The 14,842-nt window shown below is 45.6% G+C and overlaps 1 protein-coding gene and 1 long non-coding RNA gene across 4 annotated transcripts in view; both read left to right on the top strand.

Annotated features, from left to right (window-relative positions):
• The window catches only part of itgb4 (integrin, beta 4), a 30,935-nt gene that overhangs the window by 434 nt on the left and 15,659 nt on the right, over positions 1-14,842 (top strand). The window contains exons 1-16 of one of the 3 annotated variants that reach the window (XM_049013281.1): positions 1,727-2,170; positions 4,399-4,472; positions 5,114-5,196; positions 6,089-6,184; positions 6,487-6,691; positions 6,808-6,904; positions 7,019-7,190; positions 7,838-8,101; positions 10,040-10,129; positions 10,336-10,458; positions 10,771-10,938; positions 11,444-11,520; positions 11,842-12,047; positions 13,165-13,268; positions 13,451-13,546; positions 14,513-14,642. In XM_049013281.1, coding sequence (XP_048869238.1) covers positions 2,166-2,170; positions 4,399-4,472; positions 5,114-5,196; positions 6,089-6,184; positions 6,487-6,691; positions 6,808-6,904; positions 7,019-7,190; positions 7,838-8,101; positions 10,040-10,129; positions 10,336-10,458; positions 10,771-10,938; positions 11,444-11,520; positions 11,842-12,047; positions 13,165-13,268; positions 13,451-13,546; positions 14,513-14,642 — 1,990 coding nt within the window. In that variant the 5' untranslated portion in view covers positions 1,727-2,165. Of the gene's footprint in view, positions 1-1,726; positions 2,171-4,398; positions 4,473-5,113; positions 5,197-6,088; positions 6,185-6,486; positions 6,692-6,807; positions 6,905-7,018; positions 7,191-7,837; positions 8,102-10,039; positions 10,130-10,335; positions 10,459-10,770; positions 10,939-11,443; positions 11,521-11,841; positions 12,048-13,164; positions 13,269-13,450; positions 13,547-14,512; positions 14,643-14,842 lie in introns of those variants that run through there. The other 2 variants (XM_049013283.1, XM_049013282.1) reach the window with 2 other exon arrangements.
• On the top strand, positions 8,108-9,672 carry LOC125741871 (uncharacterized). The gene is made up of 2 exons (XR_007397925.1): positions 8,108-8,813; positions 8,847-9,672. It is a non-coding gene; the product is annotated as an uncharacterized LOC125741871 (long non-coding RNA).

The following is a 14,842-nucleotide window of genomic DNA, read 5'->3' as shown; positions in this document are numbered from 1 at the left end:
AAGAAGTTTGAGTTATTTGCGTGTTTTAGAAAAGTAATGGGGATTAAGCATCGTCAGGGCTGCGAGAAGGAGTCTGAATGCCCCTGTCTTCGAGGATAGGGGGAAGACCGTCAAGAAGCTGCTGTATTGTACTCAAACTTTCAGCCATTTTAAGCATTTTGGATTGAAAGAGCGTTAATTTGGATGAGTGAAGAACATCGGAATGTAGGAGCCTGGCGTGGGGCAATCTAAGCAGGATGTGTGAGACAGCCTCTCTCCTTCATGTGATAACTTCACTTTGCATCTATAATATAGGGACTTGTTTGATTTTATGTTCTTGGAAGGAAACTAGGTGTTTCTGATCGTTCTAAATTAGCGTGATTCCACATTTCTGCAGTTTAGAAAGTCCTAAACAAGATGCAGTGACATTGCAGTGCCTTTTTTTGGGGGGTGGGACAGAACTGTGGTATTCTTTGTCAAATGCCCATCCAGCTACTTGATGACCCACAGTTCAGGGCGTTGGTCAGAATTACAGGAAAGCACAATCAAATATGTACTCTGTGCACATTGTAACTTTGAGTCCTGTCATTCCAGTAATAATATTCTAGTCCAGTGAAAAGAATGTTAAGCAAAGGGGTTATTCCTGTTGTGCTTCGGAAAAATAGAATTACAGACTAAAGTCACATTTAGAAATGTGTAGAAGAATTCTCCAGTGATTTTTTTTTCAAAAGTAGAAAAGGAAAATTATGCGATATTTTAAGTCACATGGTTGTTTAATACACTGCAGTGTCTGTTGCGAACATATTATCGATGATAATTTTATATGTATAAAGAACTTGTGCTAACAGCATGATTCTGGTGCAGGAAACCAGGCCTCCGCATCAGTAATGTACATCCCAGTGAGAGAAACAACACTGCAGGTTGGTACTTTGGTGATAGTCGTGTCAGAACAGAGACTGCTCTCCTGGTGCAGTGCAAGATAGGGCTTGCAGTGGCTAGCAATTCTGTGTTACAAAGTAATGGAACAACCGGTAACATAACAAAGTAACAGCAAAATCCTGCAAGTGTTTTTGAACAGTTAAACTAGAGAAAGATGCTTTCATCAGGCTTAAGAGGAAAATATGCAGCGGATCAGCGCTCGCCGCAAAGCTGACGGCGGGGGCTGTTTTTTTTTTTTTTTTTTTTAGCTGCGCGGCGGATCACGCAGAAAGAGGCGATTTTTCTCCCTTGGCGTGTCTGTGTGCGTAGAGGTCACACTCTGGAGAGAGCTTTGGCTGACTGGCACAGTCAAATCCCTCCTGCTCAGGAATGCAGCGGCCTACCCCTCTCCTCTCTCCCTCACTGCTCTCGTGTAACTGTACACAGGCTACAGGACGCGTGCGTGTGTGTGTGTGTGTGTGTGTGTGTGAGTTTTACAGGAGCAAATACAATCAACTTTCAGGAAGTTCCATGCTGTGGCCTTCAAGGATATACCTGTCAAAATACAGTAGTGTATGTGTATGTATTCAGCACTCCGTGTCTGTTTGTGCAGTCCTGACTGTGCACTTTTTACACACCCTTTGGGCATGGTTCTTGCTGCCCCTCCCAAGAGGGGAGTGGGGGAGGAGGGGGGGCAGGGAAGAGGTACGTCAGTCTCAAGCCCACACAGGCGAGCCACGCCGGGTGGAACGGGGCAAGGGGAGAGGCCCGGCCTCGTATAATTAGTGACACCTCTGAGATATAAAGGAAGGGGAGGAGGGAGGGAAAGAGGAAGGGAAGGTGGCCATTCACGCAGCACACCTGGGATAAAGGAGCGCGGAGCTCAGTCAGGGGGAGGGGCTACAGCTCTCTCACACACACCCTTATTACTTTTCAACCTTGTTCTCTCCCAGTCACTCTCACTTCTAGGCACTGTCGCGCCTGAGTGTGCACTCGCACGCGCGCACACACACACACACACACGCACGCACTCACATTCTGAAGCACGCCGTCCGTCTCTGAGGTTCAGGGCATAAAAGTCCAGCACTGGGGTTCTGTCCAAAGCCAGGAAGAGAAGCAGTAAAATTCTCCGAAGCTGGAACTAACTGCAGAAAGGTGTCTGTGGAAAACAAAAGTGGATATTAGATAACTCAGCGCCAGAAGAGGAGATAAGGAATTTACTTTTTTGTTGTTTAAACTTTGGGACCTAGACCGGGAAACTGAGCCGCATGAGGTTTGTCACTTCTGTAATCCTCTTACGAATCCTGGCCAGCAGTCTCTGTACTTTTCACTGATTTGTGTGTTTTGGGACAACAGTCCTGGACTCCTGGGCTTTACTGGCCCTGCTAAGATGGTGAGAATGTTATATGCGTGTTGCATTATAAATGTTAGTTGAAAAAGTACACGGAAGCTGTTTTATTGGCATTGCAGGCCTTTGACTTATGAGCTTGTGTGAAGCCGTTATATCTGTAATCATTGTTTTTATTTGTTGCTGAGTCTTACCAGGCAGTAAGATAAACATGCTTCAGGTTGTGTGGTGGAATTTTACCTTGAGAGCCAGAGGCCAGTTTCAGGTTTTCAGGTGCTGTTCCAACTCTTTGAAGACTTCGTATTTATGCCAGAAAGAGTCCAGGTAAACCGAGATATAATCTGCCACGTAACCTTGTAAGTCATCTCTGCTGTTTAATATTGGTGCTATTAGTGCTGCTATTATAAGGCTTTGCAGATATTTCTGGAAAAGAGCAATGGGAAGCGAAGAAGTTACAGACAAAGGTGAGACATTCCAGACAGGGAACCGCACGGACGCCTTAAGGGTTGTGAGTTTTTCGCAGTTTTTCGCAGAGTGATAGATGAACTCCGGTGTGCTGGAGGGTTTAATTTCATTAGCTTTATTGTACAGGATATTAAGTTGTGGAGGTCAAGTGAGGGTCACGTCTGTGTTGTGTCAGGAAAGACGGGAGAGCGGTGTGTTTCCGAGGGCCGTGGAATTCAGTCTTTGGAAGGAGGCTCTGCCTGTCCGTATGGGTCCCACTGCACCTGTAACTCGGCTGGTGGCTGTGAAGCTGCTCCTGAGCAGGAGAGCCATGGGGAGACGTAGGAAGCTGATGGTCAGCTCCCGTGCGCTTGGAAGTAGCAGTGCGACATTGCGTTACATGATGGGGGTGTTTAAATCATCAGCGCAGCCCCCTCGCCAGTCTGCCTCATGCCTGCCAAGCCATAGCTGGTTTGATTAGTCATGGGGTGGTCAGGTAACCAGCCTCTTGCTAGTTTAGCGATAACATCTGAAATGTGCTAGCACTTGAGAGCTGGTGCTCTCCAAAAATCCCGAGAGAGACTCCTCAGCGTGTTGTGTTTGCAGAAAGCCCCTCTGCGCATGTTTTCCTGAGCCCCTTGCCCCCCCCACCCACCCCCCCGGCGATGTCAGCAGCCTGGCCTCGCCCCTCTCTGGAATGTTCATCTTGTGGGAGCATGGCCTGTTATACTGCGCTCTCTATTGTCCTGATGAGTGGGGATCACAGCCCTTGACCCTACGGTCAGGCTCAGGGTTACGATTTACTAGTCTCTCCCTGAACTGGTTTGACTCAGCCAGAAAACAAAACAACATTTCAACCTATCAGGCTTACATTGTTTTCCAAGGGAGACGAGTATTTTTGCTCCACTCACAGCACCTTCTGTAATCAAATTCACAAATGGGTGCAATATTGTATTTTTTCCCCGGTGTTTCCCCGAAGAGTGCTGTTTTGGAGCCTCTCTGGTCACTCTCACCCAATGTAGAAATTCTTGCTCTGTGACTCAGGAGACGCAAGGTGAACTGCAGGCTTCGAGAAAACATTGAACTTCTATTCACTCTTTCTAGACATGATTGTTTCTAAATTGCTCTCCATGATCACAGATGCAGTAAGATCCCTTAATTAATGCCATGGTGATTGTGTTTGATCGTGCGTGATATCAGGGATCCAGCAAGGATCCAAAATTCCTAACTCGTTTGAAGCAGAGTCTTCTTCCATCAAAGAGGGTGGATTGATTGGGCTTTGGCCCTGCTGTCAAATGGACGCATCATCCAGACCAGTTTTCCTTGGCTGCTGTTGACATGGTTAAGTGGAATATTGTTTTTCCATTATTGTGCCTCTTTCTTCATTCATCTGGAACGAGCATTGATCCCTGTGGGGAAATTCTCTTTACCATTTTGCCCTGCATTGGTCTTCGTGCATGTCAGAGTGAAAGGGCAGCCACCTTGTGGCACAGAGGGTGCTGGTGGGGTGGGGGGGAGGTTTAGGGCCTGAAGGAGTCCATGGACCTGTGACTGTTCTGCTGAAGCCAGGCTTGAACCAGTGATCTTCCGATCATGGGCACTGAGGCGTAGCCTTCTGAGCCACACAACCCCCTTCAGCATGTTCTGCTGACATGCCCGATTTGAATGCAACGCCCGTTGGTGATTCGTCGCTCTGCTCTGTGTTACAGGAGGGAAATGAGCGGCTGGATCGTATGGCTCTCGCTGGGGGCAGTCCTTCTAACGCTGTGCCAAGCCCAAAGAGGTAACCCCAGTGCAGCAAGACCGCCGTCACCCCTACCATCCCATCCTGCCCTCTGGGCGAAAATACCTTGGTTGTGCTTTCAACTTTAACAGACGAACGTATACAGCACACATTTAGAAGCAAAACAAAGCAGAAAGGCTACCCAAGCTTCCATTGCCTCACACAGAAAAAAGGAGCGACAAGTGCAAGATTATTATAAGTGACAGACATAAAAGTGCTCAGTCTCGTTAAAAGTACCGACTGTGCAACAGCTGATGTTCAGAAATAGAAGGTTAACCAGGAAAATTAAGGGGGGGTAGGGGGCAAATGAAAATCACTGCCTCATGCTGTTACAGTCGAGCACTCCTTTCAGTACAGTATTGACCTAACATGGTGTCCTAATCCTATAAAATGTACCCATTATACAACAGATATATAGCATTAAATATCAGCATATAGCATCCCAAGAGTGTCGGTGGTTTATTTTCTATCCGTTCAAATAGCATATTTTTCCCGATCGTTAGTGGTGCAGATGTCAAAATGCTGAAAAGCTTCCTTTGATGCCTAACATCAGGACTGGGTAAACTCTGACCCTCTGGATGATTATTAAAATGGTGGAGATATGCCAGTTTACCTTTCCGTGACCCTGCTTCCCTCTGCAGTCAATCACTGCATCGCGGCCCAAACCTCCCGCTGCTCTGAATGCATCCAGGCTGGAAAAGGCTGCACGTACTGCAGTGATGAGGTGAGATTCGGCTGTCACTGCTGCAGCCAGCGGTGCAGCTTCCCTACGACCGATGACGTTCCCCATTGCAGCAAAAGTCACCTTCGAAGGTTCCTGAGTCAATAGGATTAGTGTAGTACGGTGAATTCACTGGGAACTTTTCTTCTTAAAAGATGAGTACTGATTATAGTGTGCATTTAAACTCGGACAACTAAAGAATGAAGGTATTTATAAATATTCATTCATTTCAGTAATAAAATGTTCTTGTTGGAAAAATCATTATTGAACAAGATTAATTAGAGACATCACATTTCACAACATGTATCTTTAGAACATGTAGAAACCAGTAATATGCACCAAAAGTGATCCATTTATTAGGTATACCTGCCTGTCATGCGAACAGCCGGCTCCTCTAAACAGCAAATCAGGTAAATGTACAGCACACAAACGAGGTCAAGAGGTTCAGTTACTATTTGAATAAGCTCTGCTGAGGCTGAGGCGCCTGATCTAAGTGATTCTGAGTTTGGTGTGATTGCTGGTGGTTTCTGAGATGAATGACATGTTAAGCGACAAACATCTGCACAGCGATAGTTCTGTGGTGTGAAAACTCTTTGCCAATGAACAATATTATAGGAGAAATGGTCAGATCTGTTACAAGTAACACCAAGGGCACAAGATCAGTGCAACAGCAGCGTGCAGAAATGCTTCTCTGAACGCAGAACTCATCTACCCTGGTTGTAGTTCTGTAGGACTAAGCTAGGTTTATCTATTAGATTGCCCATTGAGTGTATGCCGCTATTAAATATGTAACATATTTATGTAACATATAAGAAGTTCTTTCATTCAACTTTTTTTTTTTTTGACAGAAATTTTTCTAAGAGCTGTATTTGTTTTTCTGTGTGTTGGATTGCAGTCGTTTGATTTTCCACGCTGTGACCTTCCTGAAACCCTGAAGTCAAATGGTTGCACCATGATGACAGGGGTCGAGAGCATGATGCAGACAGACAAGGTAAGTCAGCAAGGGATCTGAGCACAACATGTCCTGACAGGGCCGATCCTAACCCATGCGGCGCCCTAGGTGACCATCATCTTATCTTATCTTCTCAGAAGTGAAATTGACTGTCAAGTCAGTGCCCTCTCTGAAGTTGGTGCCCAGGGTGGTCACCTGTGTCGTCTGTAGGACTGACTGGCCCTGTGTCCCACTTCCCTTTTGTTTAACAGATTAAATTGCTCTGTCTGATGTGACTTGGAACGCTTATCTGAAGCACACAGCTCTTACCATGTGACCCCCTTACCTCATTTGGCGTGCAGAACACCGAGATCAACACCAGGCTGAATGTTTCACAAGTCGCCCCGCAGCTGATGACCATGCGCCTGGTCCCAGGAGAGGAGAGGGAGCTGTTGGTGAACATCTTCGAGGCTGAGAAGGGTCCTCTGGACCTGTATATTCTCATGGACTTCTCCAACTCCATGAAGGACGATTTGCTGAATCTGAAGAAGATGGGGAATTCCCTGGGTAAGATGCGCAGTTTGGTGCTGCTTCGCAGTCTTCTTATGTAGTGCATTTTGTTGTGATTTGTCAGGAGCATCGCCGCATGATGTGTAACGGTGATGTTACTGTGTACGTAACAGCGAACCTGGTTGGTCAGCTGTCAGACGACTACACTATTGGCTTTGGGAAGTTTGTCGATAAAGTGACTGAGCCGCAGACTAGCATGAGTCCCTCAAAGTAAGAATCTGCATCGCAGGCCGTCCTTTTTCATCGCAGACTCTTTTTGGGAATTCTGAATCTGGTTGGTCAATGGGATTGATTTCTAGCTAGAGTTTGTCCTTTTCCCCCCAGGCTGAAGCAACCATGGCCAGACAGTGACCCACCCTTCTCCTTCCAGAACACGATCCCTCTCACCAGCAACATCACCCTGTTCACGGAGAAGCTGAAGAAGGAGCGTATCTCAGGCAACCTGGACGCTCCGGAGGGAGGGTTTGATGCCATTCTCCAGGCAGCCGTGTGTCAGGTAACTCCACGTTAGCAACTTCTCTCCATCAGAAGCCTCCTGTTCCCTTTGTTCTATTGCCTTAGTGCTTCACAAGAGGCTTCTAATCACTCGGGACTAGATTGTGTTAATAGAGTTTCTACTTATCACCCGGGCCAAGATTAAACTGGCATTCAAGCAGTAATTGGCAAACAGTAGTTAATAAAACATGGAAAAGCTTGTGGGAGTTTTACTTACACAAAAGAATGTTGTGAGGGCAGTAAGGGAAATGATTGGTTCAGAGAGATAACCAATCATATTGTAGAGGAGGTGGGTCCAAGCAGTTAGAGGAGGTGGGACCAAGACATCTGATTGATTGATTCCACCTCCTCTGGCTGCTTGGACCCACCACCTCTACAATATGATTGGTTATCTCTCTGAACCAATATTTTTTCCTTCTGCCCTTAGAACATTACTGTGTAAGTAAAATTCCCATAAGCCATGGAAAAGCAGAAGAAGAGAAGAAGTCAAGTATGGCTCTTCACAGCATACAGATATTTCAATATTGTTTAATTTCTGTGTTTTTAATTTATGGGTTTGGAGAGCACTAAATCCTCTGGGCGAGTGTAGTTACCACACTGGAATATGCCACAGATAATTGCAGCAATTTGTCCGTCTGCCCTTACCAGGAGCAGATTGGCTGGAGGGAAAACAGCATACACCTGCTGGTCTTCTCTACTGAGTCTGCGTTCCACTACGAGGCCGATGGTGCCAACGTGCTGGCTGGCATCCTGCCACGCAATGATGAAGCCTGCCACCTGACACCTGATGGCTCTTACACCTATGACACACGGCAGGATTACCCCTCCGTACCCACCCTCGTGCGACTGCTAGGCAAACATAACATCATTCCCATTTTTGCTGTCACAAACTACTCTTACTCTTACTACGAGGTAGGTGGGCCTGCAGTCCGGGATGAAAGAACTCAAATTGATTTTTACCTGGTGAACTGAGATCATTTGCTTCAATTGGGGTCGAGCTGAAGTATTTTAAATAATAATGAGAATCATTGACCGAAGATGAACACAAGCCTTGGATTTAATTAATGTAATATTACAACCACTCCTCGTTTAGCAACAACCTCGGTTAGCAATCATTCACAAGTACAACGTTACAAAAAATTCATGCACATTTACAACCAAATTTTGTACACCTGATAACGCACACCGGAGTGAGAGAGATTTTCAAAGTAGAATGTAGAAAATACTGTAAATAATGTCCACTTTGTGAAGGATAAAAGGCATTAAGTAGAGAAGGCTGAAGTAAAGTCGGAAGTACAGTCATGGTCACACCTAGACTACTGTGACTTTCACTTAGTGACCATTTTGCTTAACGACCTGGAGTTTGGAATGAAACTTGGTCTCTATTACTTGCTGTGTGTGAAGGCCCTGTTTAGCCCCTGTTTAGGTCCTGTTTATTCCCTGTTTAGGCCCTGTTTAGGCCCTGTTTATTCCCTGTTTAGGCCCTGTTTATGCCCTGTTTAGGTCCTGTTTAGGTCCTGTTTATTCCCTGTATAGGCCCTGTTTATGCCCTGTTTAGGCCCTGTTTATGCCCTGTTTATGCCTTGTTTAGGCCCTGTTTAGGTCCTGTTTAGGCCCTGTTTATGTCCTGTTTAGGCCTTGTTTATTCCCTGTTTAGGCCCTGTTTAGGTCCTGTTTAGGCCCTGTTTAGGCCCTGTTTATGCCCTGTTTAGGCCTTGTTTAGGCCCTGTTTATTCCCTGTTTATTCCCTGTTTAGGCCCTGTTTATTCCCTGTTTATGCCCTGTTTATGCCCTGTTTAGGCCCTGTTTAGACCCTGTTTATTCCCTGTTTATGCCCTGTTTAGGCCCTGTTTATTCCCTGTTTAGGCCCTGTTTATTCCCTGTTTAGGCCCTGTTTATGCCCTGTTTAGGCCCTGTTTATACCCTGTTTATGCCCTGTTTAGGCCCTGTTTATGCCCTGTTTATTCCCTGTTTATGCCCTGTTTAGGCCCTGTTTATGTCTTGTTTATTCCCTGTTTAGGCCCTGTTTATGCCCTGTTTAGGCCCTGTTTATGCCCTGTTTAGGCCCTGTTTATGCCCTGTTTATGCCCTGTTTATGTCCTGTTTATGCCCTGTTTAGACGGTTTGGACTGTCTCAAAGGCCGGTTCTCTGGTGCTCCATAAATGTGACACTCCTCATTCCCCTGTTATTTTAGTCATTCCTTTCCCTAATTGATCGTCAGTCTGCTAGTTTGTCATCCACTCCCACTCAGATTTCTCAGTCATTTCCAGGACATGTTTGTAGCTTCTCATAGCTTCTGTCCAGCCCTCCCCTCCTGTCTCTTAATTCCTCCCTGTCTTAAGAATGCCTGGCACAGACCTGATGTTTATTCAGCAATTCAAACATCACAACCATCTCCTGTTTCTTTCCTAACACCCGTTCTGAGTGCAAACCGATTTTATGTTTTTATGCATTCCAATAAATTTTTTCTCATTCTGCTTAATTTTTCACATTTTCATTTGTCTCCTGTTGTGACTTAGTGCTTTGCTTAGCTATTTCATTTTTCTGTTCATATCTGTGTCGGTCACCCCACTGTTTTCTGCCATAATTTCATCTGTCCGCTCATATTATAAAACTGTTGTCCTTCTAATAGGCTGAAATTTTCTTTTGGTTTTTAGTGGTGATACCAGCTGTTGGATGAACGCATAGCAACACGGTTTAATATTGCTCTTGTTGTTAGAGATCCAGCTGCCTGTACATTAGGACATCCCTGTTTTCCTCTCTAATTTAGCTCATCCTCAGCATAGCATGTTGATCACCCTGCTAACTCTAACAGTTCTGTTCTTCCACCTTGTCATGTTTTTTTGTAGAAATTGTACCAATACTTTCCCATCGCTGATATTGGGGAACTGCAAGAAGATTCTTCCAACATCCTGACTCTCATCGGAAGTGCTTTCATTGTGAGTGTCATGAATTCCATGCATAAGCATGAGTATCTGGCCGGTGAATACGATGCTGTAACTTATTTACGCAGCACTGAAGCAGTTTAACTACGGACACCATCTGCTGGATTTTTCTGCTCGAGTTCCTCCATAGCTGCAGCAGATTTTTTTTTCTTGACCCTCTTCTGCTCTCATTCTTCTCCTCCCCCTGTCCTGCCCACTAGAACATTCGCTCGAAGATCAGCCTGAGAGCTGAGGACAGACCCAAGGCTGTGGAGACCCAATTCTTATCCACTACTGGTAGTATGAACAAGGATGGGACCTTCACGAATAAACCGGGAAAAACGGTAGGATGCACACAACAGTATCAAATCAACGTGTCATACAAAAAAACGTGACGTAAACTGTATAAGTAATGAAAAATGTAAGGAAAAATTCTCCATTTTATACTCACTTGATTTCTTTTTTCTTAGTACATTATTTTGATTTTATTGATAAACTTTTGTATTTTGGTAGTGACACATCAACAGCATATTTGACCTGAGAGGCAGTGAGTTTTTTCAGTGGTGCTGTAGAGCTTCCTGGGGTCAAAAGTGTAAATATGCTCCTTCATCGGTGAACCGCCACGTGTGTGACACGAGTGCGTGTGTCGACCTCAGGGCACGTTCAAGCTTCGGGTGAAAGCTCACAGCTCGGTGGGGGAGGAGCACGTGTGCCGGCTGCCCGAAGAGGACAGGAAGGGTGCCATGCGGGTGAAACCCACCACCTTCACCCCCAACCTCAGGATTAACACCGAAGTGCTGTGTGCCACCTGCGACTGTGAAAAGGTGAGGGAGGAGGGCAGAGGCCAAAGGTCAAGGGTATGAATTTGAGACCAGTAAGGTAATCTGTTTTATGTTTCATTTTTTCCTAATTTTTTAAGGATGTTTTGGCTGTGCACTTTTACCTTTTTAAAAGCATTTACACTGTGTTTACTTATTTGCACGATGTGAACTGTCTTTGCACTTCATCATATTTTGCATCATGTTACATGCAGCAGAATTTCCCCTGGAAATTCATATCATATCCTATCGTATCGTATCATATCATATCATATCATATTGTATCAAATCATATCATCATCTCAGCTTAACTTATCTTGATGCAGGGATGTTATTGTTGATGTATGCTAGATATTACAGCTTTTTAAATGAACACATGACATGGAGACCCACTGATTTGCAGAGAGTAGTTCAGAGATGATGCCTTCTATTAGATATGACCCGTTGCCATCCTGAGCTGAAACAGAAGCATAGTGACTAAGCTTGGTTTCCCATTTCTCTGTTGACGTAGAAACCTCAGTTGAATGCAGTGAAATGCAATAGGAATGGAGATCTGATCTGTGGGGTGTGTCACTGCCACCCCGGCTGGTAAGTGCCGCTCTCACCATGTGATTCACAACTTACCATGCCGTTAGGAAACAGGTACCAAGCTCACCATTCGCCTGAAGGATAATGCAGGTGAACCCACAGAAAAATCATGCGGTAATATCAACACATTTATTTAATGATTATACAGCTTATTTAGAAGTAAGTTCATTAAGTTTCCAGAAGTCTTCTTGCATATATTTGGGCAATTAGTGAAGATCTCCAGCTGTACATGCATCAGATTGGACTGGAAGTATGCTAGATGCCAGATCATCCCCTGTGTCGTCAATACAGATGATGACCTTTTCCTGCTTCCCTTTCCAGGCTGGGGGCCTTCTGCAACTGCTCTGCGGCAGTGTCCTCTTTGGACAACAGCAAGTGCACCAATTCTAGCACGGGTGAGGTCTGCTCGGGCAAAGGGGACTGCCAGTGCGGGACCTGCACTTGCCACCACCCCCATCAGTACGAGGGCCCCTACTGTCAATTTGACAAGTCCCAGTGTCAGCGGTTTGGGGGGTTCCTCTGCAACGGTGAGTAGGCGGCAGTTAAGGTTTTGCTTCTACGATGTTATTTTGAATTGAGGGGTTACCGGATTTCTTGATATCCGAAGGACAGGTGTGTTTTCAGTCTTACGGCTCTTTTCCACTGGCATACAGAAACCAAGCCGTACCTGACCTATACCACGAAGAGACACTAGTTACAGCGCAGTTCCAGTGCAGTTCCAGCTCGCTTTGATTTTCCACTGCAGAAGGGTCGGCTCGGTAAAGGTGTTGCCGGGTTTGGAGAGTGACAGTAGCGTAAAACCAATGAGACGCTTATTTATCGTTCACACAGTATACATCATGATTTACTATGTGTCAGAATCCTCTAGCACGTCTAAGAATTGCCATCTTATGTTAGCATCAAACGCTGGTGGAATTAGCATTCGCTTGTGTAAATTTGCATTACAGATTCATTCCGTTCTGTTGTTCGATACAGAACCAGTTTAGGATAAAGAGTGACAGTCACAGAGTAATCAACTGGTTGGTTGAAACAAAATCTTGGTCTGGATTTTTGCTTTCTGGACCTGAACTATCTATCTCTGGTTATGTAGTAGTTTTTTTAAGTCAAAAGTTATCGGGGATGCATCAATACATCATGATGTGTGATACTACTGGCAGTGAATAATATATAGAATATGCCCTTTGCTCCTTTAGAGAATGCGTGCAAATTGACGCAGATCTCTGTGCATTGTGACCAGTCAGGTGGAGGTAACACAACCAGCTCAGTTTAGTCGGTGTGGGTACGGCTCGGGTACGGCTTGGGGATGGCTCACAGGATTTACAATGGAAAACTGTCAGTACGCGGTACGGCTCGGGTACGCCTTGGTTCTTGGTTGCAGTGGAAAAGCTCCATTAGACTGAGGTGAGACCAAGGGCGTGCAAATTCCACCCAAAATGTCAGTTTGCATGCCCAAATGAAATTTGAAAATGGTTGTCCCTTAATTCTTCAGATTGAACGTGGTGACCCTAAATGCAGTGACACACTGGTCATTGGCTCGGTCTTTAAGAAATGACAGCAATGGTTGTTATAGACACACATTCTTTTATTGTGGTTCAGTTTTTGCAAACCTTCACTTCATCACTTCGTGTCTGTGTCCCTGTACAGATCGCGGGCGCTGCTATATGGGCAGCTGTGCTTGTGAGGAAGGCTGGGAAGGAGCTGCTTGTGAGTGTCCCAAGAGTAACGACACCTGCGTGGACAGTGAAGGGGTAAGTGCTGCCGGCCAGCCTTCCTTCCGTCAGTGTCTAAGACTCTCAGTCTTATCTGTCGAGTTCTTACTCAGCTGCTTGTCAGCTAAAATGTTTATAGCCGAATTATATCAACGTGACGGAAATTCCGTGGGTTTTATGTTCTTGAAACTTACGTCTCGCTTTCCCTCGACCCGCCGTAGGGGATCTGCAATGGACGTGGCTACTGTAAGTGTGGACGATGCCACTGTGACAGTTCCCGGACTGATCTTGGCCCGACCTGTGAAATTGGTTTCCAGGTAATCAAAAACATTGCCCAGCTGGTGTGCTTATTGTGTGTGTGTGTGTGTGTGTGTGTGTGTGTGTGTGTGTGCATGCACGCGCGAGTGTGTTTTGTATATATTACATTGTGGGGACCAAACATTTTGATGTTGTCCGGACCATCTTTTCGGTCCCTGCAAAGGGAAAGTCCATTCCATTAAAATCTGTGACTGCAATCAAAAAACTAAAAAATTAAAGGCTAAAAGATTAAATATTAGGTTTTCCCCATAGAAATAGCATAAGTAAATCAGCACATGCAGGGCTTCCATGTGAAATAAGATATAAGATAAGAGCCTTTATTGTTACTGCACACAGAACAGTGGGATATCATTTAGCGAAATGTCATTCATCCAGCTGTACAGCAAATGCAGTCAGGGGGAGATTAATCTGCGGGCCCTAAGCCACCATAAGATTGAATACTCCACTGCCGTCGATTTAACTAACCATTCCATCTTTATCGAGGTGGGACCCTGCTATTTGCAGGAGCCCTTGATTATAGCCTAAGACAACCAATTCATTTATTTGCCCCTGTGTACAATATGCATCATACGTAAAGACAATTTCATATATATCTATAATATATATAAATATTACACAAGGCCACTGCTAGAGATTACGGGCCCCATGATAGCATATCCCCCCCCCCCCCTTACGGTGTCCCTGAATTTAGAAATGCATTTGGGTACATATAGAAACACACCATATACAAAGTATGACACTAGATGCGACAGTGCCGACATTCGTGTTGTATTTTGTGCCGTGCTGTGCTGTGCTGTGCTGTGCTGTGCCGTGCCGTGCTGTGCTGTGCTGTGCCGTGCCGTGCCGTGCCGTGCCGTGCTGTGCTGTGCCGTGCTGTGCTGTGCTGTGCTGTCACGGATGGACCGGTGGTGGAATCGGCCCTTTCTGAGCGATTCGCCTTCTCGCCTTATTGACACTCCCTCCAGGCCCAGCTGGGAATGTGTGAGGACAGGCGGACCTGTGTTCAGTGCCAGGCGTGGAAGACTGGGGAGAGGAAGGGGGATAAGTGCGACAGCTGTCCCTTTAAGATCACCATGGTGGACAAGCTCCCCGACAGTCAGTAATTTCACCTTTAACTTACTGCAGAGGTGGCCCACCTTGTCCAGAAAGGGCCACTGTGTGTGGAGGTTTTCATTGCAACTACCTGATTAGATTACTAATTAGAGGACTGATTGGCTGAAGAGTCCTCACGCCTAAAGGTTATCCCAAAAACCTGCTACATACTGGCCCTTTGTGGATAAGACTGGCCACCCCTG

Source organism: Brienomyrus brachyistius, chromosome 5 (genome assembly GCF_023856365.1).
Source record: "Brienomyrus brachyistius isolate T26 chromosome 5, BBRACH_0.4, whole genome shotgun sequence".
Taxonomy (NCBI): Eukaryota; Metazoa; Chordata; class Actinopteri; order Osteoglossiformes; family Mormyridae; genus Brienomyrus; species Brienomyrus brachyistius.
This window is presented reverse-complemented; position numbering and strand designations above follow the sequence as displayed.